The sequence below is a fragment of the Rhyacophila brunnea genome, unplaced genomic scaffold, assembly GCF_057557595.1.
Source record: "Rhyacophila brunnea isolate RB1 unplaced genomic scaffold, BYU_Rbru_1.0 scaffold_1, whole genome shotgun sequence".
Classification (NCBI taxonomy): Eukaryota; Metazoa; Arthropoda; class Insecta; order Trichoptera; family Rhyacophilidae; genus Rhyacophila; species Rhyacophila brunnea.
Window position 1 is genome coordinate 25099550 of NW_028232751.1, and position 25482 is coordinate 25125031.

The 25482-nt window shown below is 32.3% G+C and overlaps 1 protein-coding gene across 5 annotated transcripts in view; it reads left to right on the forward strand.

Annotated features, from left to right (window-relative positions):
- The first annotated feature begins 18062 nt into the window (after positions 1-18062).
- Sugb (Sugar baby transporter) overlaps positions 18063-25482 on the forward strand; it is a 37941-nt gene continuing 30521 nt past the window's right edge. For 4 of the 5 annotated variants that reach the window (XM_085942543.1, XM_085942530.1, XM_085942552.1 and 1 more), the window contains exons 1-3: positions 18063-18539; positions 18925-19063; positions 24790-25009. In XM_085942543.1, the coding sequence (XP_085798669.1) occupies positions 18473-18539; positions 18925-19063; positions 24790-25009 (426 nt within the window). In that variant the 5' untranslated portion in view covers positions 18063-18472. The remainder of the gene's footprint in view (positions 18540-18924; positions 19064-24789; positions 25010-25482) is intronic. The other variant, XM_085942534.1, reaches the window with a different exon arrangement.

Sequence of the window (25482 nt, forward strand, 5' to 3'; positions counted from 1 at the left end):
AACAGTAATTAATTTGAGTAAATTATAACGATCTTAGCTCCGGTTAACAAGAAGGGTTGCCAACCATCCCGTTTTGGACAAGACTGTCTCCGATAACGAACCCGGTTTAACCACAACCGGAAAGCAACTCATATCATGTAATTTTAGAGTCCACCGAACAAATAATCATATCACATAAAAAATCGTACATGCGTATTCACACTAGATTTTATTTTAATAGGCAGATCAACAAGAAGCATCTAGAAAGAGTAAGTAAATAATGATGGATGTTGAAACAGCTTTTGGAAGAAAATTGAACAGGTTCAGAACAGCTGAAAGGATTTTCGAATCTGATGAAAGGAAAGCTAAAAATAATATTTCGGAAGTAGTTTTTTTCACAGAAAATTTATTTTAATACTAATCTTGTCCGAGATTTGTTTCAGAAATAGTCGGCAACCCTATGAACAATTAATTATCACTAACGAAAAGTCAAATTAATATACACCTTTACAAAAACTACTTTTAATTACATTTCTCTATATTGCAGCAGGTTCTAAGCAAATTTTTCATATATTATACATGACACCATCGTATAGAATAGTTAGAAATAATAATATTTTTTTTACTTTAGAATTAAAGCTACGATATCTTAGAAACGAATATAATTAATTAATTAATATAACGGACTAAGAATGGACTCTAATATAGACTTTTTCTGCATCCGTACATCACCATTTTATATTTTGTCGATAATTTATTTACGGCGGATTCCGCTTAATGCCGTGGTCGTTATAGAGCAGTGGCAGACAATCTGTTCCCACGAGTCGCATGCATTCCACCTTGCCACTAAGATTGCAACCCGTCGACTAAATGACATATTATGCTAAAAACGTTGTATTGTATCATGTGCGGCCCGTGAACAATTAGTTAATGGATAAATTAATTGGCTCTACTCATAAAAAGGTTGTGATTCACCGACTGAAGGGTTAGACTAGCATTTCTTAATCTGTTTAAGTAAGCGTACCGCCAAAACACTGTTCAAAAATTTCAGTATCACCAACAAAATATAAATGTTGTATATAAATATTTTGAGACCAAGGTAAGTATTATGCTTCATAAGAATCATAAGTTATTGTATTTGTTAAATTATGTATTTAATATTAACACATTAACACAAAATTATTTAATTTAATGCCTTACTCATGTTTCTTTATATCTGATTCAAAGTTATTTTCATTATAATATACGTAAATTTGGCCTCAAGGCGAGTTAATTTTTTTGTCATCCAATATCATTCATAATTTTTATTCTATAGAAGAATTAATTTCAGTGTTGAATCAATATTAAACTGTAAAATATCATATCATAATTCCACGGTATTCATGGTGAAATTGAAAATACATACTACTTTTTGGCAAGACGTTTTAATATTATATATTGAACGAATTGTCTACGTACCACCAGTCATTTGTCGTGTACTACTGATTAAGAAACGCTGGGTTTGACAAATGGCTAATAATCATCAACCATAAATGCAATGCAATCCATTCAAAATATCAGTTACCGCAAAAATATAAATCATAACATTCATATCATAATATTATATTGTCAGAACGCTTATGCTTTATGTATGCTTTCTTTTAGATTAAAAGGACTATAAAAAGATAATTTAGGTGCATACCTGTTTGTTTTTTACTAAAATATTTTAGATATTGTCATTATTTAAATGAATTTATTCACAATTTAAAATTATTACCATTTTTTCCATTGTATTTTCTTTTGTAATTGAATATACCCACCAATCTAATTTTTGTCGGTTTATTAAACTAATTATATATAATATATATATATTTGATTTATTGCTTTTTTAAATAATCAATTGAGGATAGTTTCAGTGAATCTTCCACCAAATACGGGATCGGAAAAGTCTATAATGCCTAGTTTAATATACTTACATAACCACAGTAGTGTAATTAATATTCTAGAATCAATAAATTATTCTTTTTGTATATTATATCAACGGCCCCATATATAACAAATATGTATCTTATACTAACGTTTTAGTGTAAAGTTTGATAGTTATAATATCGTCACTTCGTCATAAGTTTTATTCAAGTTTATATAATATATTCTACTGTAATATTTAATCAAGATTTTTTTTAATACAATACCTAGGTATCTACGTGTTTCGGTAAAACAATACTTTGAAAAAGTGTAATTTATCGAATCTATTGTATCGAGTGTTGCTGTATTCTAGATATAAAAAAAATACGGGTAATAATTATAACATTAATGTTAATTTACTATTATGTTATCAATGTCGCCTTGTAAATAATGCAAAAAGCTTTCGTTCAAAGTTTTCGAATTATTATTAACCCCGTTCATTTTTGGTCCAATTGTACGTCCTCCCCTAAGGGATATCTTTATTAGATTTAGAATATGCACACATAATTTACAACAGATTCAGCGTTTATGTTTTATTTTGGCAACACATTATAACACAAATCACGTTGTACCACATTTAAATTAGCCTACATTGTAAACTTTATCAAGCATTGGCAGGTATTTACTTACCAATAATTCATAATTCAAGGAGAGATGGTAGGTACTCAAACTACAATCTTTATAACGTTGACAATCTATTATTTATGTATACCAGAAGTCAGAGAAATTTCAGTGTTACTTCATATTTATTTGTATTAAAGGATATTACCCTGCAAACATACTTCAAAGTAGAAAAAAGATTTAAAGCCGTTAAAAAATATGTTTTAATATTTCCACTTGCAGTTTGAATCATTGTGGTATTTTATTTTAGATAAAAAAATATTTTATATTAAGTCAGTGAAATTAATTTTCTGTATTCGAGCTCAACCTGATTACCTACTGCATTATTAAGTTCATACGTATATACAATGATTAGTACATTGTCTTAACGGCCCACATGCTCAGCGTAGGTCAAAATGAAGCTTTTATAATATTTTCAGAGTTTAACCCTGGACATTCCTTAAACGTTCTAAATAATCTATTCATATTATGTTGTAGAAAATCTATTTATAATATAAGCCTTGTTATCCTTTATATTTATTTTAAACATTTGATGACTACATAAAGTATTTTTATTACATAAAATAGTATTCTTTTAAACCTCTCGCTCTAATGTTTTAGAATATAGTCATATTTCAGTACATAACTGTGCAGTGGTGTTAAGATTTTTAAGATTTATTAATTTTTACACGCATTTACAAAACCATTAAAATTAATAAATCTAAAAAATCTAGACACCACTGCACATGGATGTACTGAAATATGACTATTTTCTAAAACATTAGAGCGAGAGGTTTAAAAGATTACTATTTTATGTAATAAAAATACTTTATGCAGTCATCAAATGTTTAAAATAAATTTATAGAGGATAATAAGGCTTCAAAATTATAATATGAATAGATTATTTACAACGTTTAAGGAATGTCCAGGGTTATGCTCTGAAAATATCATAAAAGCTCCATTTTGACCTACGCTGAGCATGTGGGCCCCTAAAAGGCAGTATAATTTTTATTGCTTTCTATTATTATTGACAAGTTTATTTGGTGCAGTTTTTGACATCCAAAAGACCTGTCCATTTTTGAAAGTAGGTACACACGTGCTTCGCTGTTCGAGCGACGTGCAATAAATTAATGCGTCTGCCAATCTTTCAAGCTAATCGGGGATCCCTGATAATATGATATCGTAACGTGGACAGTGACCTTCATTACCCCAGTAAATGTCATGTTTACCCAATTTTATGTAATTTACACATTATTCCCTGACTTCTGATGTACACGAATCGTGTGGCATATAAAATTAAAACCATTCCAGTGCATATATTCTATACACACAGGCGGCTATAGGCGACGATCGTGTGTAGTTTATCATATTTATGTATTGACGGAGTTAATTGTTACAATACATTAACCGTATTAACTGTCAAAAAATCTATGTTTTAACAGCTGCTCTCTTGGGTCTGTAAACTTTTAGAGTGAGACGGATAGTTTTGGCAGTTTAGACAGGTAAATTATTGTAACAATTAACCGCCTCAATTCATAAATGTGATAAACTACCGTCGATAGCCGCATATAGACGAATTTTGTATGGAATATATACAAAGTGAAACATCAAAATAATGTATTTATCTTTTATTTATTTTAAGTCCAGAAAATTTAATTTGACGAATTTATTTTATATATTAGATTTGCCTTCGAAACTTTATCAAAGGTTTATGATTTATTTGTTGCGTGCACACATTTTTATCTCTAAAAATAGGTTTATAAATAGTAGTAGATATTTATTTATATTTGTTAATATTTTCACGCGTAGTTAGTTCTCCAAATATGAGATGGTAACTTAAGTCAAACGATTGCTTAGTTTTAAGATGTACATTGACTAGCAATCTAGGTTTAATAAAATTGAGATCCTTATTAGAATTAAGTAAATTGAATGACAGCGATGTCATCAAAAGATATTTAGTAGTTAGTATTTAATAGATGCTTTAGTCAATATAGTATGGCGTATATAATTATTTTGCAGATCAGTAGTTGCATGCATTATTTTCTATAAATCTATAGATATTATATTAGTATTAAAAATACTGTATAAAGTTTATATCCACATAAAGTAAGAGTAGCAGAATAAATAATTACTTACCCATTTGCCTTTAAATAAGTGTTGTGGATTTTTTGTTTAGTAAACACTGTAAAATAATTTCTGTGGCTGCAGGCTAACAACAGTATTTGAATTAATTTGGTTAAAATAAATCTCAGTTTTAAAAATCTGTAACTTCGAAGTTAATTGACTTTATTTAGTAATGTATGATTGAAATATTAAAATCAAATACAATAGTTTGAATAAGTTACTCTATTATTTTACTCTGAAGAATTTTCTCAACTTAATATGTTATTTGTCTCAGTTAAAATAACTTTTTGTTTGCAACCGCAACCACAGATTTATTGCAAGCGTTTAAATAATATATATTTATTTTATTAGCTGCACATAAGCTGTGCGCGTAGGAGAAATAAAGACGCATTCCACTAATTAGCATAAGATTGATAAAATAAACAATGGTCTTGGTTCTCGTAGAAAGAAAAAGAGGTATGCTTATGTTTAAAAAGTAAGTATATTAAATTAAATTAATGATATATCCTCACATCCATATAATGGTGAATATCTATTGATTTAGGGTTAGATATTATTAATAAATAACTTTATAATATATTATTACAATGCTACCAAATAGTATTTTTTTCTCACATCAATAATTTATTATATAAACCTTTTAATTTGCTTAATCTTCAAAATATTACGAGGTATCGAATCTTTGTTCTTAAGTCTTCCTGAAATATGGTAAATTGATCTACGAACGCCACTCATCACTTTCGACGTTTCAGTTCAGTTTAAACAGGTGAGCTAAAAAACATCCTCGGGAAACCGACCTCACATTGGTATGAAACAACAGATTTGTGTGATGAACCCACCTTTTCGCACATTGCGTTAAAAAGTCGTGAATTTTAGTGTTTGAGACTGAAACAATTGGCTAGGTAATTGCAACACTCGTTACTGCTTTATTAGCTTTTTTATAGTTAATCTCTCGCGCAACCGCGATTGGATATCACTGATTAATTGGTCTATACTACATATTTTTCAGTTCTCATATTATCATTATTAAGGTTCACTTATTCTTTATCAATTTTTTTTTCATTTATTAAAAAAATAAGTTTATCATTAATAAAATAATAGATAAAATCTTATTTTAATACACTTTTAACAATTTTGTTGTTTTAAGATGCAAGAAAAGTGAATATTATCATTTCTATTATCATTACCATTATTTATAATATTATCATTTAATTGACATTCGCTTTTTGAATCTATTCCTAACAGAGATCTGGAATTCTGAAAAACATGAAGTCGGTTAATATTACTGGTCTGAAAAAAATCTTAAATTGCGTTTTCCCGAAAGTTGTTTTTTTGACTGCTGACTAGATAATTTTTCCTTTAATTACCACATTTAAATAGCAATAGCAGAAAACGCAATTTAAGATTTTTTTTCAGAACATTAATATTACCCGACTTCATGTTTTTCAGAATTCCATATCTCTGTTAGGAATAGATTCAAAAAGTGAATGTCAATGAAATGATTATGATAATAGAAATTATAATATAAATGATAATACAGAATACTAATTCATTTTCGTTAAAATCAGATATAGGCACACACACTGACTCAGAATAATGTTTTAATACAAATGTCGCGGACTTAATATTTCACTTTTTAATGTATGTTTTGTGTACTTTAGCAGCGCGCTGTTGAATACTTACTGATTGCATTTGGTTATCTTAAGATCTATGTTTATATGAACCTTATAAAATTTAGTTTAATTTTTACTTTATGTGTATGTTTGTGAATGCGCGTAGCGTTTGTATAATATATACTTAAAATTATGTGTGTTCGAATGCCATATTTATTAAAAATAATTTAAAGTACTTTATTATACATTTGTAAATTATTTGCGGTATCATATGCTTGTGCTTCAAATAAGAACCTATATGTTCATTTATAATATTATTATTTCAAATCAATGCGTATTTAAATTTAAAGTAATTAAGGCTGATGAATAATACAATTAATAACTATGACACGTTGAGAAATTTGAAAAGATAAAAGTTTTGGTACCTTATAGTGCAGTGCGATGTTTCCCATAGACGTGAGTCGCGACCCACTGGGCTTTCTTCCATGTGGCGATTATTTTTTGTTCATTGCGTATTATTTTACTTAGGGAGAAGTTATTAAAATAGAAAAATAAAAACTATACCTAATTATTCGGAAATAACGATTCAGATTACTGTAACGGATAATTTTAGGTTTTGAAAACGAATGGTCGGTTTTTGACAAAAAAAAAACGCCTGCAACGCTGATTTCTGATTTATTAACGTATCGAATAAAAAAATAGATGACTTCAAAAACTTGCCTACAAGCTTATTTTAATTTCCGGGGCTTAAATTGAGGGTGTGTGATGCAAGGATACTTATATAAAATCAATTTCGCAGTACGCCAATCAATTCGAAAATGAAATAAGCACATTGTTTTTGAAAAACTTTGATAATAAATGTGTAAAATTATTTTCCGTTTAAATCACTTTTTTGCTGAAGTTTTAGAATCATTATATTATAATATACATATTAACTATCACCTGTTCCAATCATTTTTCACCATCTAGGTGTTACGGCAATGTTTGTTTCCCTAAAAAGTGGGTCACAGTTCAAAGTTTGGGAAGCATCAGTGTAAAATTAAAAAAACATACTCTGGATAAGATTTTACGACCTCTTTAACTAGAAACCGTTTCAGAAATATTCTGTGTACATTTGTAACTACGTAACTACCTCTTTTTGTATTATTAAGGACATTGGCATCTGAAAGATACGCCATACGTACCTAGTGGAAGGACATAAAAGATCAATTAGAATATTTACATAAAATAATCGTATAAGTATAAATGTATATATATACGAATATTAATTATCTTATTATTGATTTCCAAATTATTAATTTAACTGACATCTGAGATGGTATATAATTTAGATGTGAATCTGTATGGCATATAATCTAGAATTTGGGGTATATTTGCGAGTTTACCTTTTGCTTAAAAAAATTGTAGACTTTGTAGGAAAGGCGTTGGTATATCTAAATCATGTAACGGGTAAAAATGATTATACTGCAAAATTTGAATGCGTTCAAAATGTCACACTTAATAGGCTTTACGGCCGCAGGTTATCTAACCCTGATATGGATATGACATCCAAGTCCATGGCCGACTGGACGATTGTACTCCAGTCGTCTCTGGTGATATTGAACTGTACTTTCTCTCTTAAGTAAGCCATAACGATCGGTGTTCATTCATCCATCTCTTGTGTACATGGCCCAGGGACATGTAGGTACTTGCCAGAGTTCTCTCGTATCTAACAACGTGGTCACCAGTCACCGCCACCTAAGTTTCCACCCCTGAAAACGTTTTTATGCGAGGTAATAAAAACATGTGGAACTGAGCATTTCTACGGATGATAGGTGCCTGTGTTCATTTCTCTGGATCAACTATTTAAGTTTCCAACATGTTGGTGGCCTTTATGGTTTTTATGTCTCACATCCGTATAATAGTTATTGTATAATCGCTTTCACAATCAATCAATGCAATATTTTATCCTACTGCATAGTTGCTTCGATCTGAATGGGTGTTTTGGCACAAATGATTTACAATGGTTCAATCTCATCGCATTATCAACTGCAGTGCGTACCTACATGATTTTAAAAAAATTAAGAGAAGTCGCATTCACTTCAGTGATGTTCGTTTCCAGATAGTTTAATTAAGTATTCCAACGCTGATTCACAAATTGCGGTATTATCAGTCCTTCTCAACTTCTTCAACTTTCTGTTTAAAAAAAACTTCGTTTAGTGATTCGATATGATTTACGTATAATGGCTTTAGTAGTTTTTTTTTTTACTTATAAGTGATAAGGCATGCAATGCGATACATATTGAATTTATATTGCTCAGACATTTATCAAGGTGTAACTATTATAATGATGCTTCATATTTATTATTAATATTAGGTACTCGTAATACATAGTTTTTTAGATTTCAAAATAAAATGTACATGCCATTTATTGTGTTACTCACCTATGTTTTGCGCCACATTTATATAAGTACTATACTATTGTGCTATCATTTACTCTAGAGCAGAGGTTCCCAATCTTTTATATCACTTCAAAGAAATGTTTGATTAAAAGTATTTAACCGAAAAGGTAATATATAATTTGAATATAAATAAATCAAATGTTTATTTTTTTAACCGCACTCAAACTTGCTGCAGGTGTGCAAATTTAACGAGTTTACGATGGAGCGAAATATGGATTCATGGATCTATTCTGAGACACCGCCGTAATATTGTTATGTTTTGCGCCGATTCTCTTAGGATTAATATTATTTTAAATACAGTACCTACGTAGTTTCCCTCTTCATCGCACCCCCTGAAATATCATCTTGCATCTCTTGGGGATGCGGGTACCACAGGTTGACAACTCTTGCTCTAGAGACATTACAGAAAATTTATTGTGTTATTGTAATTTAATTATTGTAAGGGTATGTAGGTACTCCCCTACCCATCACTAAAAATATAATTGAGTTGTAAATGTTATTATCTGTTTCAGTATGATTATTAAATCAGTATGATTATTCAGTATGATTATTTTGAATGCAGCAACCAAAAATTCCTATTATCATCTGATTTTTTGTATGCAATTACTTATACATCGTTCAAATGTTTGCACATTAGTGTAGTACCGACTGATTTTACTGTAAACCAATTAACTTTTTGGTTACGTTTTTAAAAATTAATTGTATGTTTTTATATAATTCAAAAAAATGTACTGAGACGATAAATTTAATTTTATTTCAACCCTTTTCCGCTGGGGATACTATTGATTTATTAATCTTAAAAAATATTTTCAAAATAATTAATGTTTAAATGAAATTGATATTGTGTGTTTACATAAATGTTGTACCAAGTATAATCAATGTACGTAATTTCATATGTATTATAGTAGTAGTTATCTCTATTGATAAATTCCGTCAACAGAAAAAAATTAAAAAGTTACTAATGTTGTTATCTATAGTTGGTAGGTCATCAATGAATAAGCACGTGTTTTCATTACTCGTATCTAAGGATTGAAAAACGTATAGGTAACGAACGTAAAAGATCGACGATGATGATATTGATATTGATAGGGTGGGTAGCTGTAGCTGTAGCTGTAGCTGTAGCTGTAGCTGTAGCTGTAGCTGTAGCTGTAGCTGTAGCTGTAGCACTATATTATTATGAGTAGTTATTATTATAACTTATCTTATAACCATACTTCAATTTCAATGACAGGGACACCAAGGGTAAGTAAGTTAAAAGCTTAATTAAGCCTAATCCATCCGTTAATATATACTACCATCGATATCGCTTTTTTCATAATGCGAGTGTGACTAAACACGATGATTGAGAATAACGACACATAGTGTAGGGATTGTTAAGACTTAGATCCATGGCCGGATTTACATAGAGCTAAAGAGGCTGAAGTCCAGGCCCTCCTAATTGGAAGGCGCCCCAGAAACTGAAAAATATATTGAAAAAAAATCGATCAAAAAACCTTAAGTCAGAGTACATTTTTTTTTAATTTAATACTGGATAACATTACATTTGAGAATGCTTAAGTTCTTTTAAATTCATAATTCATTAAATTACATTTAATATGATTTACCGATAAATAAACAAGAGGGAAAATAAAAATAAATTGCATTTTATGGGGGGGAGGCAAGATGCACTAGCTCAGAGTACCTTCAAGTTAAAATTCGGCCCTGTTTAGACTCGCCTTATTTTAAAGTCTTATTTTTTACCTTTATACCTTTTTCACTCCTGTCTCAAAGTTTACTAGTTTTCAGTGACTCCTATCAAAGCCAAAGACAAAGAAAGAAGAGAGCTTTCACTATAAATACAAAACTGACATATTATATTATGAAAGTGAAAAAAAATGAAATGTAATCATTGCGTATTGTAGACTAATTTGTAGCAAACTTCACAATATTATCGCCCGAGGGCCAGATTTAGACTTGGAATGTTCCCGGAAAAATACCCATAAGGTATTTTAACTCTTAGTTTGAAGTATAATCTCGCTCAAAAATCGTAATAAATAATTATTTATGTTTTAGCTTGTGAGTAGGTACACTTATTCCGTGTCATTGTTAATTTTAAGGTTCTTATCTTTATTTGTTAGTATTTACTTTATTGTTTTCATATTATGTTGGCTGTGATTTGTCAGGTAATTATACAGGTGATCGCTTTGTCCGGAAATATGAGAGTAATTAGATAGTCTAGCCGCGCCGCATAGATCGTTGAACTGAATTTTGGACGTAAAATCAATCTATATTGACTTTGCATTAAATAATTAAATAAAACACAGTATATATTAATATTTATTCCACATAAGTTATACAATGTGGCTGACATGTTTCAATTTTGTAATGTTAATATTAGATATGCAGATATTTTCGGTAATTGCCATTAGTGAGAGGACATCACATTCACAGAATATTCAGTAGACTACATTAAACATATTTGATTAAATATACGTATACTTAGTAGCAAGTATGCCTTTGTGCGCGTGGCTATTGATATAAATGAGCAGTAGGGATGTGATTAATATTTCAGCTTTAATAAATTTAAAAAAAAATCTAAAATATAAAAAAAAAATCTATTTTATTTTTGTATAATTACATATTTAATATATACCTATGCTTATTTTTCTAGTTTTAAGATATATTCTTGATGTAATAAAAAAAATAAGAAATACTTACAAAAAAAATAAATGTTGTAAAAATAATGTGTTTGTTTTATTTATTTTATTACCGATGAGTAATGCCGATGTTGTATAAGTACCGAAAAATGTGTATTTTTACATAAGCAAAGCACAAAAACTAATATGAATTAGAGGTTTTAAGAGAGAATTAAGCATCTTCAGATTTTTAATGAAGCTCCTCCATCGGATAAGAGCGATATTAGAGATCTTATATTAACTCCCGTTTCATAGAAATTGAAATGAATTCACAAATTCAGATGCAGATACCGTTAAATTTCTAGACTTTATTACATTGCTACCCCTTGGCGATGGACTTACTTATATTTTAAATGGAACATTCCGTTCAGGTGAACAACATGATATTATACACACAAAATAACGATCCTTCTACGGTCGGTTGTCAATGAAAAATATATTGGAATCCAAAAACGACATATTGGAACGACATCCGTACCTTCAGATATTATAGAACAAGCTGAGTTGTTGGAACCTTCAGTTGAAACTCTTCGAAAAAACTCCAAGTTCATAACTTCACAATGTATGAATTAAATAATAAAGAAGTGACATTGTACGTATGGCATGAAGCAAATAGGGGTGTATCAAGTAACAAGTTTATGGTTTATGGATTACATAGAAAATCTACCATCTAGCTATAAAGAAGTGGTACTTATATCTGATGGATGTAATTACCAGAATTGCAATAAGGTGTTAGCCAATGCTCTTAGCGATATGGCTAAGAAAAAATCGAGAACAATTTATCAACAGATTTTGGAAAAAGGACACATTATGATGGAGACCGACAGTGTTCATGCGACGCTGGAACATTATTTAAAACCACCAATAAATTCACCATCGGATTACATAGCACAAATGAGATTAGCATGACATAAGCAACCATATAAGGTGTAAGTACTTACTAAAGTTTGGTTCTTTTACAATATGATCAGTTACAAACAAATTTCACATCACTCAGACCAGGCAAGAGAGTCGGAGACCCTACTGTCAATGATATTTGTAAATAAAAATATTTACCGAATGGAGATTATCAACTATTGTTTCTGTTTGAGCTATTCAAGTGGATGGCTACCTCTTTTGCAATGAAGAAAATCAGGCACTAATATTATGTCTATGGGCAATAGCGTGCATAAAAAAATGTATATCGAGGATATACACATTTCTGCATCCAAATATTGTCACCTTCAAGAGCTGAAAAACGTTATTGAAAAAGATCATCACTTATTCTATCATAATTTGCGGTTTACGTCAGATTCCAAGAATTAATTAAAATATCATAAATATTATAAAAATAATTTTGATTGTCATAGGTAGTATGTTCTTTAATTGATCCATTTTATTTTCTATATACTTGATTATAAAATACTATGTATAATATTTTTTCATGGATGTTTTCATTTTTCTAAAATTGATTATGAAAATTTTTTCACAACAAATACCTGTTATGTAATCAAAAAGATGCTGACAATATCTGTCATATGCCAATAAAAAGAATAATAAAGGTTTATTATTTATTTGCTTCCTTTTTAATATTTTTTTTTATTATTCAATCAATGTAAAACTATTAATGTCATCAAATTGTATAGTCGACCGATTTCAAACGTATTATTTACCTATTTTTTAAAACAGTTTTATTTGTCTCCTGGACAATAATGGTTTTGTACTCATAGCAGGTATTGTAGAATCAACGATAATAAAGTTTCACTATAACAATGGACCATATTTTCTTAGGCTTATCGTTATAATCAAATTACATTGTTATAAAATATTCCTTTACTGGGTCTATGCCTACTAATCTTTTTGTTACATGCCTAAAATGCCAAGATAAAAGAGTACCGACAAAAAATCGGAGCTCGTTAATAAGAAAAAATATCAAGAGTATGTCAACGTTATAACATCTAAAAACAATACGTGGAGAGCAAAAACAAAATGTTACTGATAGCATAAATATAAATAATCCTGCACCAAATATTAGCAAAAATGCTTCAGGTAAGGCAAAAAAGGAAACAAATAATATAGCTTAATGATGATGATGATGATGAAGAATGATGAGGAACCACCTGTGTTTGATGTATTAGATATTGGTGATTATTTCGTTGATGACATAAGTGTAGCAGATAATTTGATTCTAGAAAGATTTGATGGTTAAAGTTGGCCTGGCAACATAAAAGAAAAGACATTGACTGGGCAGTCGTATCTTGCCTCATCAAGTCGGGGCTCAATTGGAGTTGGCCAGATGAAGAAGAAAATCTATTTTTATTCGTTGAAAAATATAGTTAAGTATACAAATCAAAAACTCTTTGAATTAAATGTGTTCAGCAATAATTTTTTTTTAAATTACTGAAGAATTGGAGAAAGTCTATGGTTGAAAACTATATTCTATTATCCACAATAAGTTATGCGGTTATTATTATTTTTAATTATATGAACAATGAATGCTTTTAAAACTGAAATTGTGTTAATTATTGTCATGTTTTCCTTCTTCCGATGTAAATAATGATATGTCAGCAACATATCGTTATTTTCTACATAATCGTAGCACAATATATAGGCCTTACTTTAAACCAAACATTTAAAACATGGTTGGTCCATAGTTGTGCAAGTTGAAACATAATAATGTAGGTACCAGCCATTTTTTTATAGTACAAAAGATATCAATTTTTTAAATTATATCATTTCTGTTAGATAACTGAATAATAGAGCATGTCAATGCTAAAATATTTTTTAATTATCTTGACAAATTCCAAAGATACAATAGTAAATGTACCAAATTTGGTCCACAGTAAAGTTATGGGAAATTATGGTACTAATTACTCAACAGAGCCAAAAATCAACACTACAATGATTGAGATTTCTTTTGAGAGCCAAATTTCTTAAACTTAAACTATATGCAGGTACACTGCTTATTAACTTAATAAACTTTAATTAAAGTTTTAAGTTTTAATTAAACTATAGGTATACTGAATAAAACTTGATATTATACTTAATAGTGATCTTATTTATTGATATAAATTAAATTGTATGTAAGGTACCTATCCATAAAATTTAATCATGCCTTCCATCTCCTTGAAAAGTTTTGGTAAGTTAGTTTTGTATGTTGTCTTTAATTTTAGGCACGATTCCAGGTTCTCATCAATAAAACGACTTCTCAATTTACTCTTGATAAGGTTCATGCTTGAAAAAGATTGTTCGCATGAATATGTAGAACCGGAAAGGAAAGAACAGCAAACGCTAGTTTTTTCAACTGATCATTATTATGAGTGAGGAATACTATTCCAGGTGTTAAAAATCCCCATGTCTTTCTTCTCCAGGTCTTTCAAAGCAGACTACTTGTACTGACACAGAGATGTTAAAATTTAGAGCTCGAGTGTAACAAAAAGGCAGTTGGTCCCTCAGACAGGCACATATCCAATCCCTTCTGAGGCGACTCAACTTCACATCCTACCTCCATGAGGAAGGTTGCATTGCCGACGGCTACAACGCTCCAGTCATCAATATGGCCGAGGCCCCATCCTCGCCAATTGATGACAATCCCACCACAGGCCCAACAGGACATCATGTGGTGGCGCTAGGCGATAGGATCCTCAGAGTTGACACAACGCAGGTACAAAAAGGCAGTTGGTCCCTCAGGCAGGCACATGTTCAATTCCTTCTGGGGCGACTTAACTTCGCATCCTACCTCCACGAGGAAGGTTGCATTGACGACAGCTACAAAGCTACAGTCATCAATATTGTCGAGGTCCCATTCTCGCCAATAGGCGACAATCCCACCACAGGCCTAACAGGACATCATGTGGTGGCTCCAGGTGATAGGCTCCTCAGAGTTGACACACAGAACGACATTCAATCACTTCCTGACGACAGACGCAGCCGACACAGGCTAGGGAGCCCAACTGAAAGAACACCATCTATCAGGTACGTGGGAACAAGACCAGTTAGCATGGCATGGCATTCCAACAGGAAGGAAATGTTTGCAATTCAATCTCAGGTACAATCAATCATAGGATCAGATCTGCTTCTGCAGACAGACAACAAAACAGTGGTGGCATACATCAACAACGAGGGCGGCACAAAATCTGTTACCCTCCTAAACCTAATATGCCGACAGATACTGGTATTTACCAGTCGAGCCCGCAGACAACTCATTCCCAAATGGCACCTCATCAACACCGCAACCACCCCCCTGTTTCAAAAATGGGGTGTTCCCGAGGTGAATTTATTCGCAAGCGAAACAGCACATATCGTTGCAACGTATGTGTCACGAGACGTTACAGACAATGGCGCGCTGTTTCACGACGCCTTCATCCGAGTATAGGACTTGCGTGGATATTTCCCCCACCAAACTTACTTTCACGAGTCCTAGCGCACCTGAACTCAGCAAAAGGGAAGTACTTACTAGCGGCACCGAGCTGGAAACAATGCTTTTGGGAAGTGGACTTACGAAAAAGGGCGATAGTACCTCCTTATACAATGCCTCACCTACATACGACACTAGTAGGTATGGAGACCAACCGTCCACCTCCAAGGACCCAGGACGTGTCCCTTTAACTATGGATAATTTCGGGTGGGGTGAAATAAGATCAAATTGAATGGTGGAAGAAAGGGCACTCCTTACTTCCAGATGGCGGCCTTCGACTCTAACAACTTACAGACCAGCTTGGAACAAATGGAAGACAATGACATGGTGTAACATGAACCTAATGGATCATAATAGCCCTCAACCAATAGAATTGGCCAGATACCTAGGCTACTTGCACAACATGGAGGGTTTGTCGTACAACACCATCCTGGTGCATAAGTCAGCCATAGCCATAGCCACATTTTGCAAACCGATTATCATTGTAGATTTCAGCATCAACGTGGTAGTACAACACAATATGTTACAAGCAATTTCGGTACACAAAACGAAACCCGTCAAACCACCGGTTTGGGATCCAGGACGAGTGGTAGATCATCTTAGGAAAACAACACAGGTGGATTACAACCTATTCGAAACGTCTCGTAGGACAGCTACCTACTCGGCTGCTTCTCGCATTGGGACGATGGGTTCATGACCTCACACTACTCAGTAATAGTAGACAATGGATTAGTGGATAAAGGTGACCACATAATTGTATGCCAATGTTTGGCGCAAAGACAGATACCGCCAAGCATCGTCAATCGGAATGGAAGCTAAGCGCTTCCACGTGTCAAAACATCGACCCAGTATTCTGGTTACGGAAACTCGTCTGCATGTCAAACCCAAGGAGAGAGGAAGGATATTTCGGAATTATTTATATCTTCAAGAGGACCACCAAAACTAGCCACCAGGACAGTTATAGGAAATTGGATAAGGTCAGTACTGTTAGAAGCAGGTGTACAAGAACCACCAGGCAGTGTCCGCTCAGTGGTGGCTTCCTTAAACTGTAAATATACCCAATAGATGCGTAGTGAGTCGACATTTTACGACAACTACCAGAGAACGATGGACACACCACCATCAGAAGGGGAAAAGAACCCATTAACTTCTCTATTCAACCATATGTCACGATGGTCTATACCTCGTCAATGAATCATTGTCACGTACAGGAATTTGGCATACCCAACACCAGGTGATAACAAACAGATATCTCAAGGACTTCAAAGTCAAATTCGAATAATGAAAGGAGTTTTACCTACCAATAAAACTCTTATTCTTCATGTTGACTTTGAAGTCCAGGTAACTTCTACCTGGTTCCTTGAGCCATATCATAATGAAGACAAAAGGGTCCCAAACTCCCTACATAAAAAATAGACGCGCGGGTATGATCAGTAAATAAAAAGGGAGGAATGACCAACGACAAGAAAAAGGAAAATAAATTAGTAGAATATAACCTCACGCGAAGAAGAAAGAGCAAACCCTATCTCAAGGACTTCAAAGTCAACATGAATAATAAAAGTTTTATTGGTAGGTAAAACTCCTTTCATTATTTTTGTCTGGCAAGTACTTGATATTGTCAACGAATCTATGATCACGTCTTTGCAATATGTAGGTACTAGGTACAGACCTACAAACTTATCTGGAGAATAGCCAAAAATGGAACTACGAACTACCATAGGACGCCATATTGAAAAACGTCATTTGAAAATCAGATTATGCCAGTTACGAGTCGTGATTAGGTAGTTTTCGACAGTGGCTCCCCATCTCATTCTCCAGATAAGTTTGTAGATCTGTAGTAATGATATTGTAGATGAGTGATAATATTACGCCCAGTGCTGCCATATCTACTGAAATTTCAGTAGACTACTAACTGATATTTTTGCCAGACTGAATTTTTGATTTTTTGTCGAAATTCATGAAATCTACTGATATTTGTGTTTTTCCATAATTGTGAGTAAACTGATGATTATTTTAATAATAAACGTGAAATGATTTACGCACGCCCTTTTTTATGTGTGGCACTCTACATTGACAATAAAAACATTGCAACTCTACCCAAGAGCGCCATTTCACCCACTAACATAATCATTGTTTATATAAATGAATATTATTAGTTATTGTTATTCTTATTAGTCTTAAATCATATCTAATATAGGTACCTACTACATTTTCCAAAATCTTCTGATTTAATGGAAGCTACTGAATTATTTGTCAAAATCCACTTGAATTTTAAATTTTGAATGGCAACACTGATCACGCCTGTCACACAAATATAATCTCGTTCTCAATTTTGTGATTTTTTCATTTTCATTACATATTTCATTCGGTTTCATTTTGCTTTAGTATGACAACTGACAAATGACGTTTGACGTTTAGAAAAGTTTGAGTGTGATAATTATTTATAGGCAGATCAATATCACAGTTCTACTAAGAGTAATCTTTGTTTATGTTTTATAATATATATACATAATAGATAAAGTTTGCGGTATCTACTATTGAGTATTTATCGCTAGTGTAAAATAGTCCAGGCTTGTATGAACTTTGCTCGGAAACAATACGATATAACATTAATCTGGAGTATTTAATCTGTCGCTACTAATCTAATTCTACCGAGCCGAGTATTGTCAAAATAATAGTTTTTTTTTTACAAAAATCAAGATGGTGTTTTTTGAGGTTAATAAAGAAACCCTTCCCATGAAGAGTCACTATTTCCTATTCAATGCTGGTAAGTTACTTTTGCCTCATGATTTTGTATATTATAATATTATATTCTGTTATTACTGGCTCCATCTTGGTGATAATTTATTTCACACATGAATAAAATGAGTGGTTAATTGAATGAATATTTTAATCCGCTATTGTATTCACTTAGAATTGAGCCAGCACATGAAGAATACAATGGCTCCCGTTATTGACTCATAGATATTGGGATCTTTTATATATAATTTTCCTTCTTCATACTACATAAAGATGAATGATTAAGTTTGGTCTGTGCATCTGGTAAAAGTTCTTTTCTGTCCAATTCAACCTTCTACATATAAAAACTAAATCATAAAAGTTAAAACCCAGCAAAAAAAAAATTGGTAATTATGTTTGATGTATCTTTTCAGGTACCACACCCTTGGTTCCTTATTTGCCAACATATGCAAAACAATTAGGATTTTCATCATATATGGTTGGAATTTTATACACATTTCTACCAATATTAGGATTGTTTGCCAAACCTCTTTTCGGAGCAATTGGAGACAGGTAAATATATGATATAATTGATAATTAATGGAAACATATTTTTTATTACGACGCATCAGTGGTAAAACTCATTAGATGCAATGTTAAACTACCTACCGATTGTATTTAATAAGTCAATTTTCTGACGAATCTTCCGATGACTAGTTTGGTTTCTGAAATGGTTTCATCATTCATGTGATACATCTCACACTAACCTTGGATATATCCAATATTTTATGAATCATTTTCCTAATTGTACCTCCGAGATGACTATTTCTTTAGCTATTTGAAAAACCTTCAGTCGTTTGTCTGGTAAAATTAAACCTTCAACTTTTTTACACATTTCTTCAAAGCTTGCTTTAAGTGAGTGTCTTATTTAATGGACTCTCCACACTTACTATACTGCTCGCTACAAATTTTGCCGTAGAGGGAGCAAACTTGTTACAAATCAACCAATTTCTCAATTGGCTCACAAGGGAACCTGATTACCATGTTATTACTTTTAATGTTAAAATTGCACTGAACTGAAACTGTGCATGCATTCCCTCAACAAGTCAGTCCCAATACACGCAGACTTCAAAAATCATATTATTTTCATTCATACTGAGATAAGCCTAAATAAAACACTATTCGCACTTAAAGAATGGCTTGGATTTTTTATATTCATGAAATTAGACTTTCCTAGTGAAGAAAGTGTGTTCACCGAGGCCATTATCGTCATTGATACGAAATAGCCCTTTTAGAATACACAATCTCTCCAATGTGATTCAATTCCTCCCTTGTACATTATCTTGCCACATACTTCCATAGAACCCAACTATTTCGTTGTTCCGGAGGCCTTCTAGATATGCCTTTCAGACGTATTCTACATCTTGTGTACAATCTTGAGTACAGATTTGTCTAGTGATTAAAATACATTGGTCTTATATTACACAATGTATTTTTAGTAATTGTATCAGTCTGATTAATAATGCAGTATAATCATATATTTTAGTGGGCGTATAATGTGTCATATGCAATGTGCATTTTATAAGTAGTGCATAGCTGACAATTTGATTTATTCCTCTGTTGCTGCATAAATATAAAAATTTACTATTTATAAATCCAAGTATTAAATGAACTGTGGCCTTTAACATATCAATATCTTTTTTTATCTTTGCTTATCAGCAATTATTTATAATCGCACATATTACCTCCACAATTATTGTGAATTTATTTAAAAAAAAATGCAAATGTTTGGCCATAGATGTGAATTTAAGTATTAAATATTTAGTTCTGATTTAAAAAAAAATACATCACATATTTAGAATAGCCTCATGAACATACTGTCAGCAGATGTAAATAACAGTTTGTCGCTTCCGATATGTTTGAGTTTTATCCGATTTGCAAAGTAACTAAAAATGGTGATTGTTATTGTTTTACTGCAGACGAAGGGTACTTGAAACACGGGAACTAAATATGCTTTCTTTTACCAATATTACTCACTTTAGTCTCTCAAGAGACCTAAAGTCTATTGTATTTAGCTTATATTTGTTGTATTAACTTTTTAGAGATGGTCGGAGACCTTTCGTACAGCGGTTGAGACGCATCTTGTCTAGGCGGCTAATTAAAATAATTATCATTTGTAAATTGTCTTGATAAATATGCAAACTTTAATAATCAATGTTTCAATGAACATGGGCTACATCGTCTCTTTATATTATTATATTATAATATTATTTTTTATTTCTCTGTGGGCAGTCCGCAAAATGTTTCTGTTATTTTCAGTGGTCCGCAGGTGTAAAAAGGTTGAAAAACACTTTTGAAAAAAATCCTAGATCAGTGGCTCTTTACCCTTTTCTAAAAGAAACATACCTGCATAATAAACATCTTTAAATTGAAAAAAAGGTTATAATGAAGACTGGTTATTGGTTAATTTCACACAGTGTAGTATCCTAACTTTCATTGCGCACCGCATTGCATCAGCCTATCCCCACTTGCTTATAAATAATTTAAAATATGATAACACTGTTTGCAGTATCAGAATTATTCATTGATTGTACCACATATTTTAATTATGGTCAAATATTTTGCAACTAATCTAACAACACCTGATAACATATACCAGTCGTTTACATTTAGCTACTGCGTCAAGTATCCATCTTAGGGCTCAGACACACGACACACTGCAGTTGAATAAAAATAATCCAATTAGAGATTCTAATGGGATGCATTTGGAATCAAGTAAGACCTGCGACGACACACGCATATTGGAGTGTTGTGTGTCTGAACCCTTACAGATAATTTGTAATAAGTACCTAAAAATTTGATGCGGTTTTAAAATTATGTCAATATGGCTACCATCATTGTAATTTAAATCAAGGCAAAAGACATTACAAAATTTTAATCATAAATGATGACATCATGGTTTCTCCATTGCAGGAAGATTTTTTCTTGAATATTTGCATATTATTTTATTGAGTACTTATCTATTTTCTTGTATTGCGTAAATTGAATTTAATCGTAATAATATTATATTGTAACAATTTTTGCATAAATATTTTATTGTGCACACTAAATTGTTACATAGAGTTACAATATATTATTATCATAAGTTTCATTTTTGTATTACAACACTTGATGGCGATTCTTCAAAATTTCAGTGTGGTTAAATTAGTAACCACAGAAAAAATAACATGCTTGTTATCTATGCTGGGACATTGAAAGATAGCGATTATAAATTCTTTTTTTTATACAAATTCTTGGTGGCCTGGTTTGTGATTTTGTTATTCTCTTATGACATAATATGCGATTTTTGTAATTGTTCATCGAAATCAGTGGCGCACCAATTTATGCAAGCTACCTACAATTTGTAGGAAAAAAAATGTAGGATTTCCTAACATTTTCAATTACTAGTGTTATCATTTGCTTTGACAGCTTTTTACCAGCGCAATGCGAATTTTAATCATGTGCTTTATTCATTTGCATGTGATTTATGTACGTATTAAGACATGTGAATGTATGTGTCTTTTTTTTTTTTTTAATAATGTAGGTATGGCTAAATAATATGAAGTTTCGACTCGGGATAGAATATTATACTTAATTTTCTGCAACACACTTTGTCCTATGTAGTTTGGTTCACAAACAATTATTACAAAATAAATTAATTGGCCCTTCTGATAAAAATATTGTATATCACTGATCTAAATATTCTAAATGATAATGGTTCAGAGTATTTAGCTGCATATTTAGGGGCTTTTAGGGGTAATTGGTCATTTTGGTTTTAGTACAAGCTAAACATATTTCACTTTCAAAATTGTCAATGTATGTCAGTGGTTTCCAAACTTTACGTTACTACAACTCCCTTTTAAAACATCTAATCTTGGCGCCTCCCCCCTCCTTTATTTCATTAAATACATTTTTACACAAGTGCTTTTTTTATACTAAACGGGCTCGATATATGGATTTCATTATATCTAATGCAGAAAATTTCGTTTCGCATAAATATGATGTTACGAATGGTAGCAGTACATTGCTTTTCTTGACAAAGTAATATATTATTCTTCAGTTCGATCCAACCAAAATTGAACAAAGGTTTTTGTTTCCATATAGCCATTTTTATTAGTCAGGAAATACACTACAAATAATTGTAAAATAAAATTCTACATGTGAATTATCATCAATCACACACAATCACATTAAATTGTATCACACAGACACATAGGTATATTATAAAATTTTAATATTCGCAGCGACTTTTTTTTAACTAATTGAATGAATTTGTGGTGTGTGTTTATCTCACTTAACTGGTCGATCCGCAATGCCGGGCCCCCAGTCTGGAGCCTTGTCAGCCCCCCTCTTGTGGGGGCCATGCACAATAGTAAAGAAATGAGGTATAATAAAATTAGTCTCCATATCTCCATACAGGTTTGCAAACAACCTAACTTTTATAGGACTGTTTTTTTATGTAGTTTATAACTAGCTGCCTATTTATAAACTATGCACTTGCAATCTGCAAACCTATGACTACATTATTGTGTTAAACTTTTCGCGCCTCCTTTTGCAACAGTCTCCCCCTTGCGTCTCCCCCAGTTTAGAAATCATTGATGTATGTAGTACTAATCTATCTGTATATATAAAAATGAATGTTTGTTTGTTTGTCCCGTATGCGTTCCTATACCATTCATCTGATTGCGATGAAACTTTGGTGAGTTGTTGTGCACACACCCGCGAAGGTTTTTGAATTAGAAAAATCATCTTCTTCTTCTTCATTCGTATGGTTCCTATACCATTCATCCGATTGCGATGAAACTTTCATCAGTTGTGCACATACCCGCGAAGTTTCTGAATTAGAAAAACCATCTTCTTCTTCATTCTATCTTCTTTTATTCATATGGATCCTATACCATTCATCCGATTGCGATGAAACTTTCATCAGTTGTGCGCATACCCGCGAAGATTTCTGAATTAGAAAAACCATTTTCTTCTTCATTCTATCTTCTTTTATTCGTATGGATCCTATACCATTCATCCGATTGCGATGAAACTTTCGTCAGTTGTGCGCACACCTGCGAAGGTTTCCGAATTAGTACAACCATCTTCTTCTTCTATTCGTATGCATTCCTCTGCCATTCATCTGATTGCAATGAAACTTTTGTGAGTTATTGTGCGCACGCCCGCGAAGGTTTCTGAATTTGTACAACCATCTTCTTCTATTCGTATGCGTTCCTATACCATTCATCCGTTTGCAATGAAACTTTGGTGAGTTGTTGTGCGCACGCTCGCGAAGGTTTCTGAATTAGTACAACTATCTTCTTCTATTCAATATTTTTCTATTCGTATGCGTTTCTATACCAAATTTGGAAAATCCATGCTTCTCACATGGACAGCTGTATGTAGCCTACTCACGCGTTGGAAAATCTTCTGATTTATTCGTGTACGCACCAGACGGAAAAACTAAAAATAATGTGTATCCAGAAGCACTTCAATAAACAGAATTAAAACACAAACACTTTCTTTGGGTGGCATTGCAACGCAAGCCGGGTACTCGCTAGTTTTATATAAGACTAGCAGTATCTGCGTATGTATGTATAGTATGTACAGTATAGCGCTGCCCGGGAGTGGAATGGTTTAATATTTGAAAATTAAAAATTTTAAATTTAATACGTAGAGTGCAAATGATTGAATTTAAAAAACACGGAAACGCGATGGAAATGTTTACGCCAAATCATCAGATTATCTATATGCAATCTGTCCGAGCTAAAAGTTGCACATAGGGTGAGTCTCGCTGAACCTTAATGAATTGGATTCATTAGAAAATTTGGCAGCACTGTATCGCCCGCGCCACGCTGGCTCGGTGCAACGGGTTAAATCTGAAATCCGAGACCCTGATCATGCACTCCAGCTCGTCAGCCTCCGTCTAATGTCCAAATTTTGTCGAAATCGAACGTTATTAGTAAGTACTATCTAATAGCCAACCTCAAGATGGACAGCATCATGCAACACAGTATTAGTGATGTGGTGGGGTATTTTGAAGATCGCGAAATTATGAGTGACATGGGTAATATCAGCATTAGAAAATGGTTTGGGTGAATGGTTACACTTACAATAAATTGAATGATAAAATGGTTATTCCAAAATGGTTTTTATTTTTTCGATTATCTAGATTTATCATTATCCAGAATATTTTTGTCCGCTATTCCAGATAATCTAGGTTCTATTGTATATGTTGATTTAAAATCATTTTCTTTTTTTTTTCATATTGGCAGATATGACAGGCACAAGACTATTTTTATTGCATTTCAAGTATTAACAATGCTGGCATTTTCTGGTTTGTATTTCATTCCTGAGTCCCCACCAGTGCCTTCAGTAAAACTTTCTTGTGGCGATGGAGAAACCTTTTTCAGCACCTGCTTTGGAAATGGAACACAAACTGAACAATGTTTGGCATCACATATCTTAAATGATGACTCCGTGTCAAGATGTGAGGTAAGCTCATTTGCAGATTATAACTTAAGACTATAAAAGGCAGATATTATTTCACTCCCAAGACAGAGCATTCTCCACAGTGTGGTGTTATATTCTTTATAATTCTTTAGTTTGAAACCGAATTAAGAGTGGGTGGATTATTTGGGACTTGGATCAGTTGAAGTATAGACCTTATGGTGGAGCGAGTTCAAAAGAAATGTGTGAGACTCATTCACTTGAGGCTGTATGGGATACTATCCATTGTTTCATCCAACTGACTTTCTCTTAGGTATGCTTATATACTGTCTAAACACTAGAAGATATCTATATCTGGTCACATATTTTTTCTGATTTATGTACGGTGTGAATGAAAATGAAAATGTGCATGTAATTTTTGTAAATCAGGGCAGGGCTATCCTTTTTAATCCTGAATAGTTGTTAAGATGGCTATTCGCCCTTCTGCCAGTGTGTAGGACAGTGTTTTCAGGCTTGAA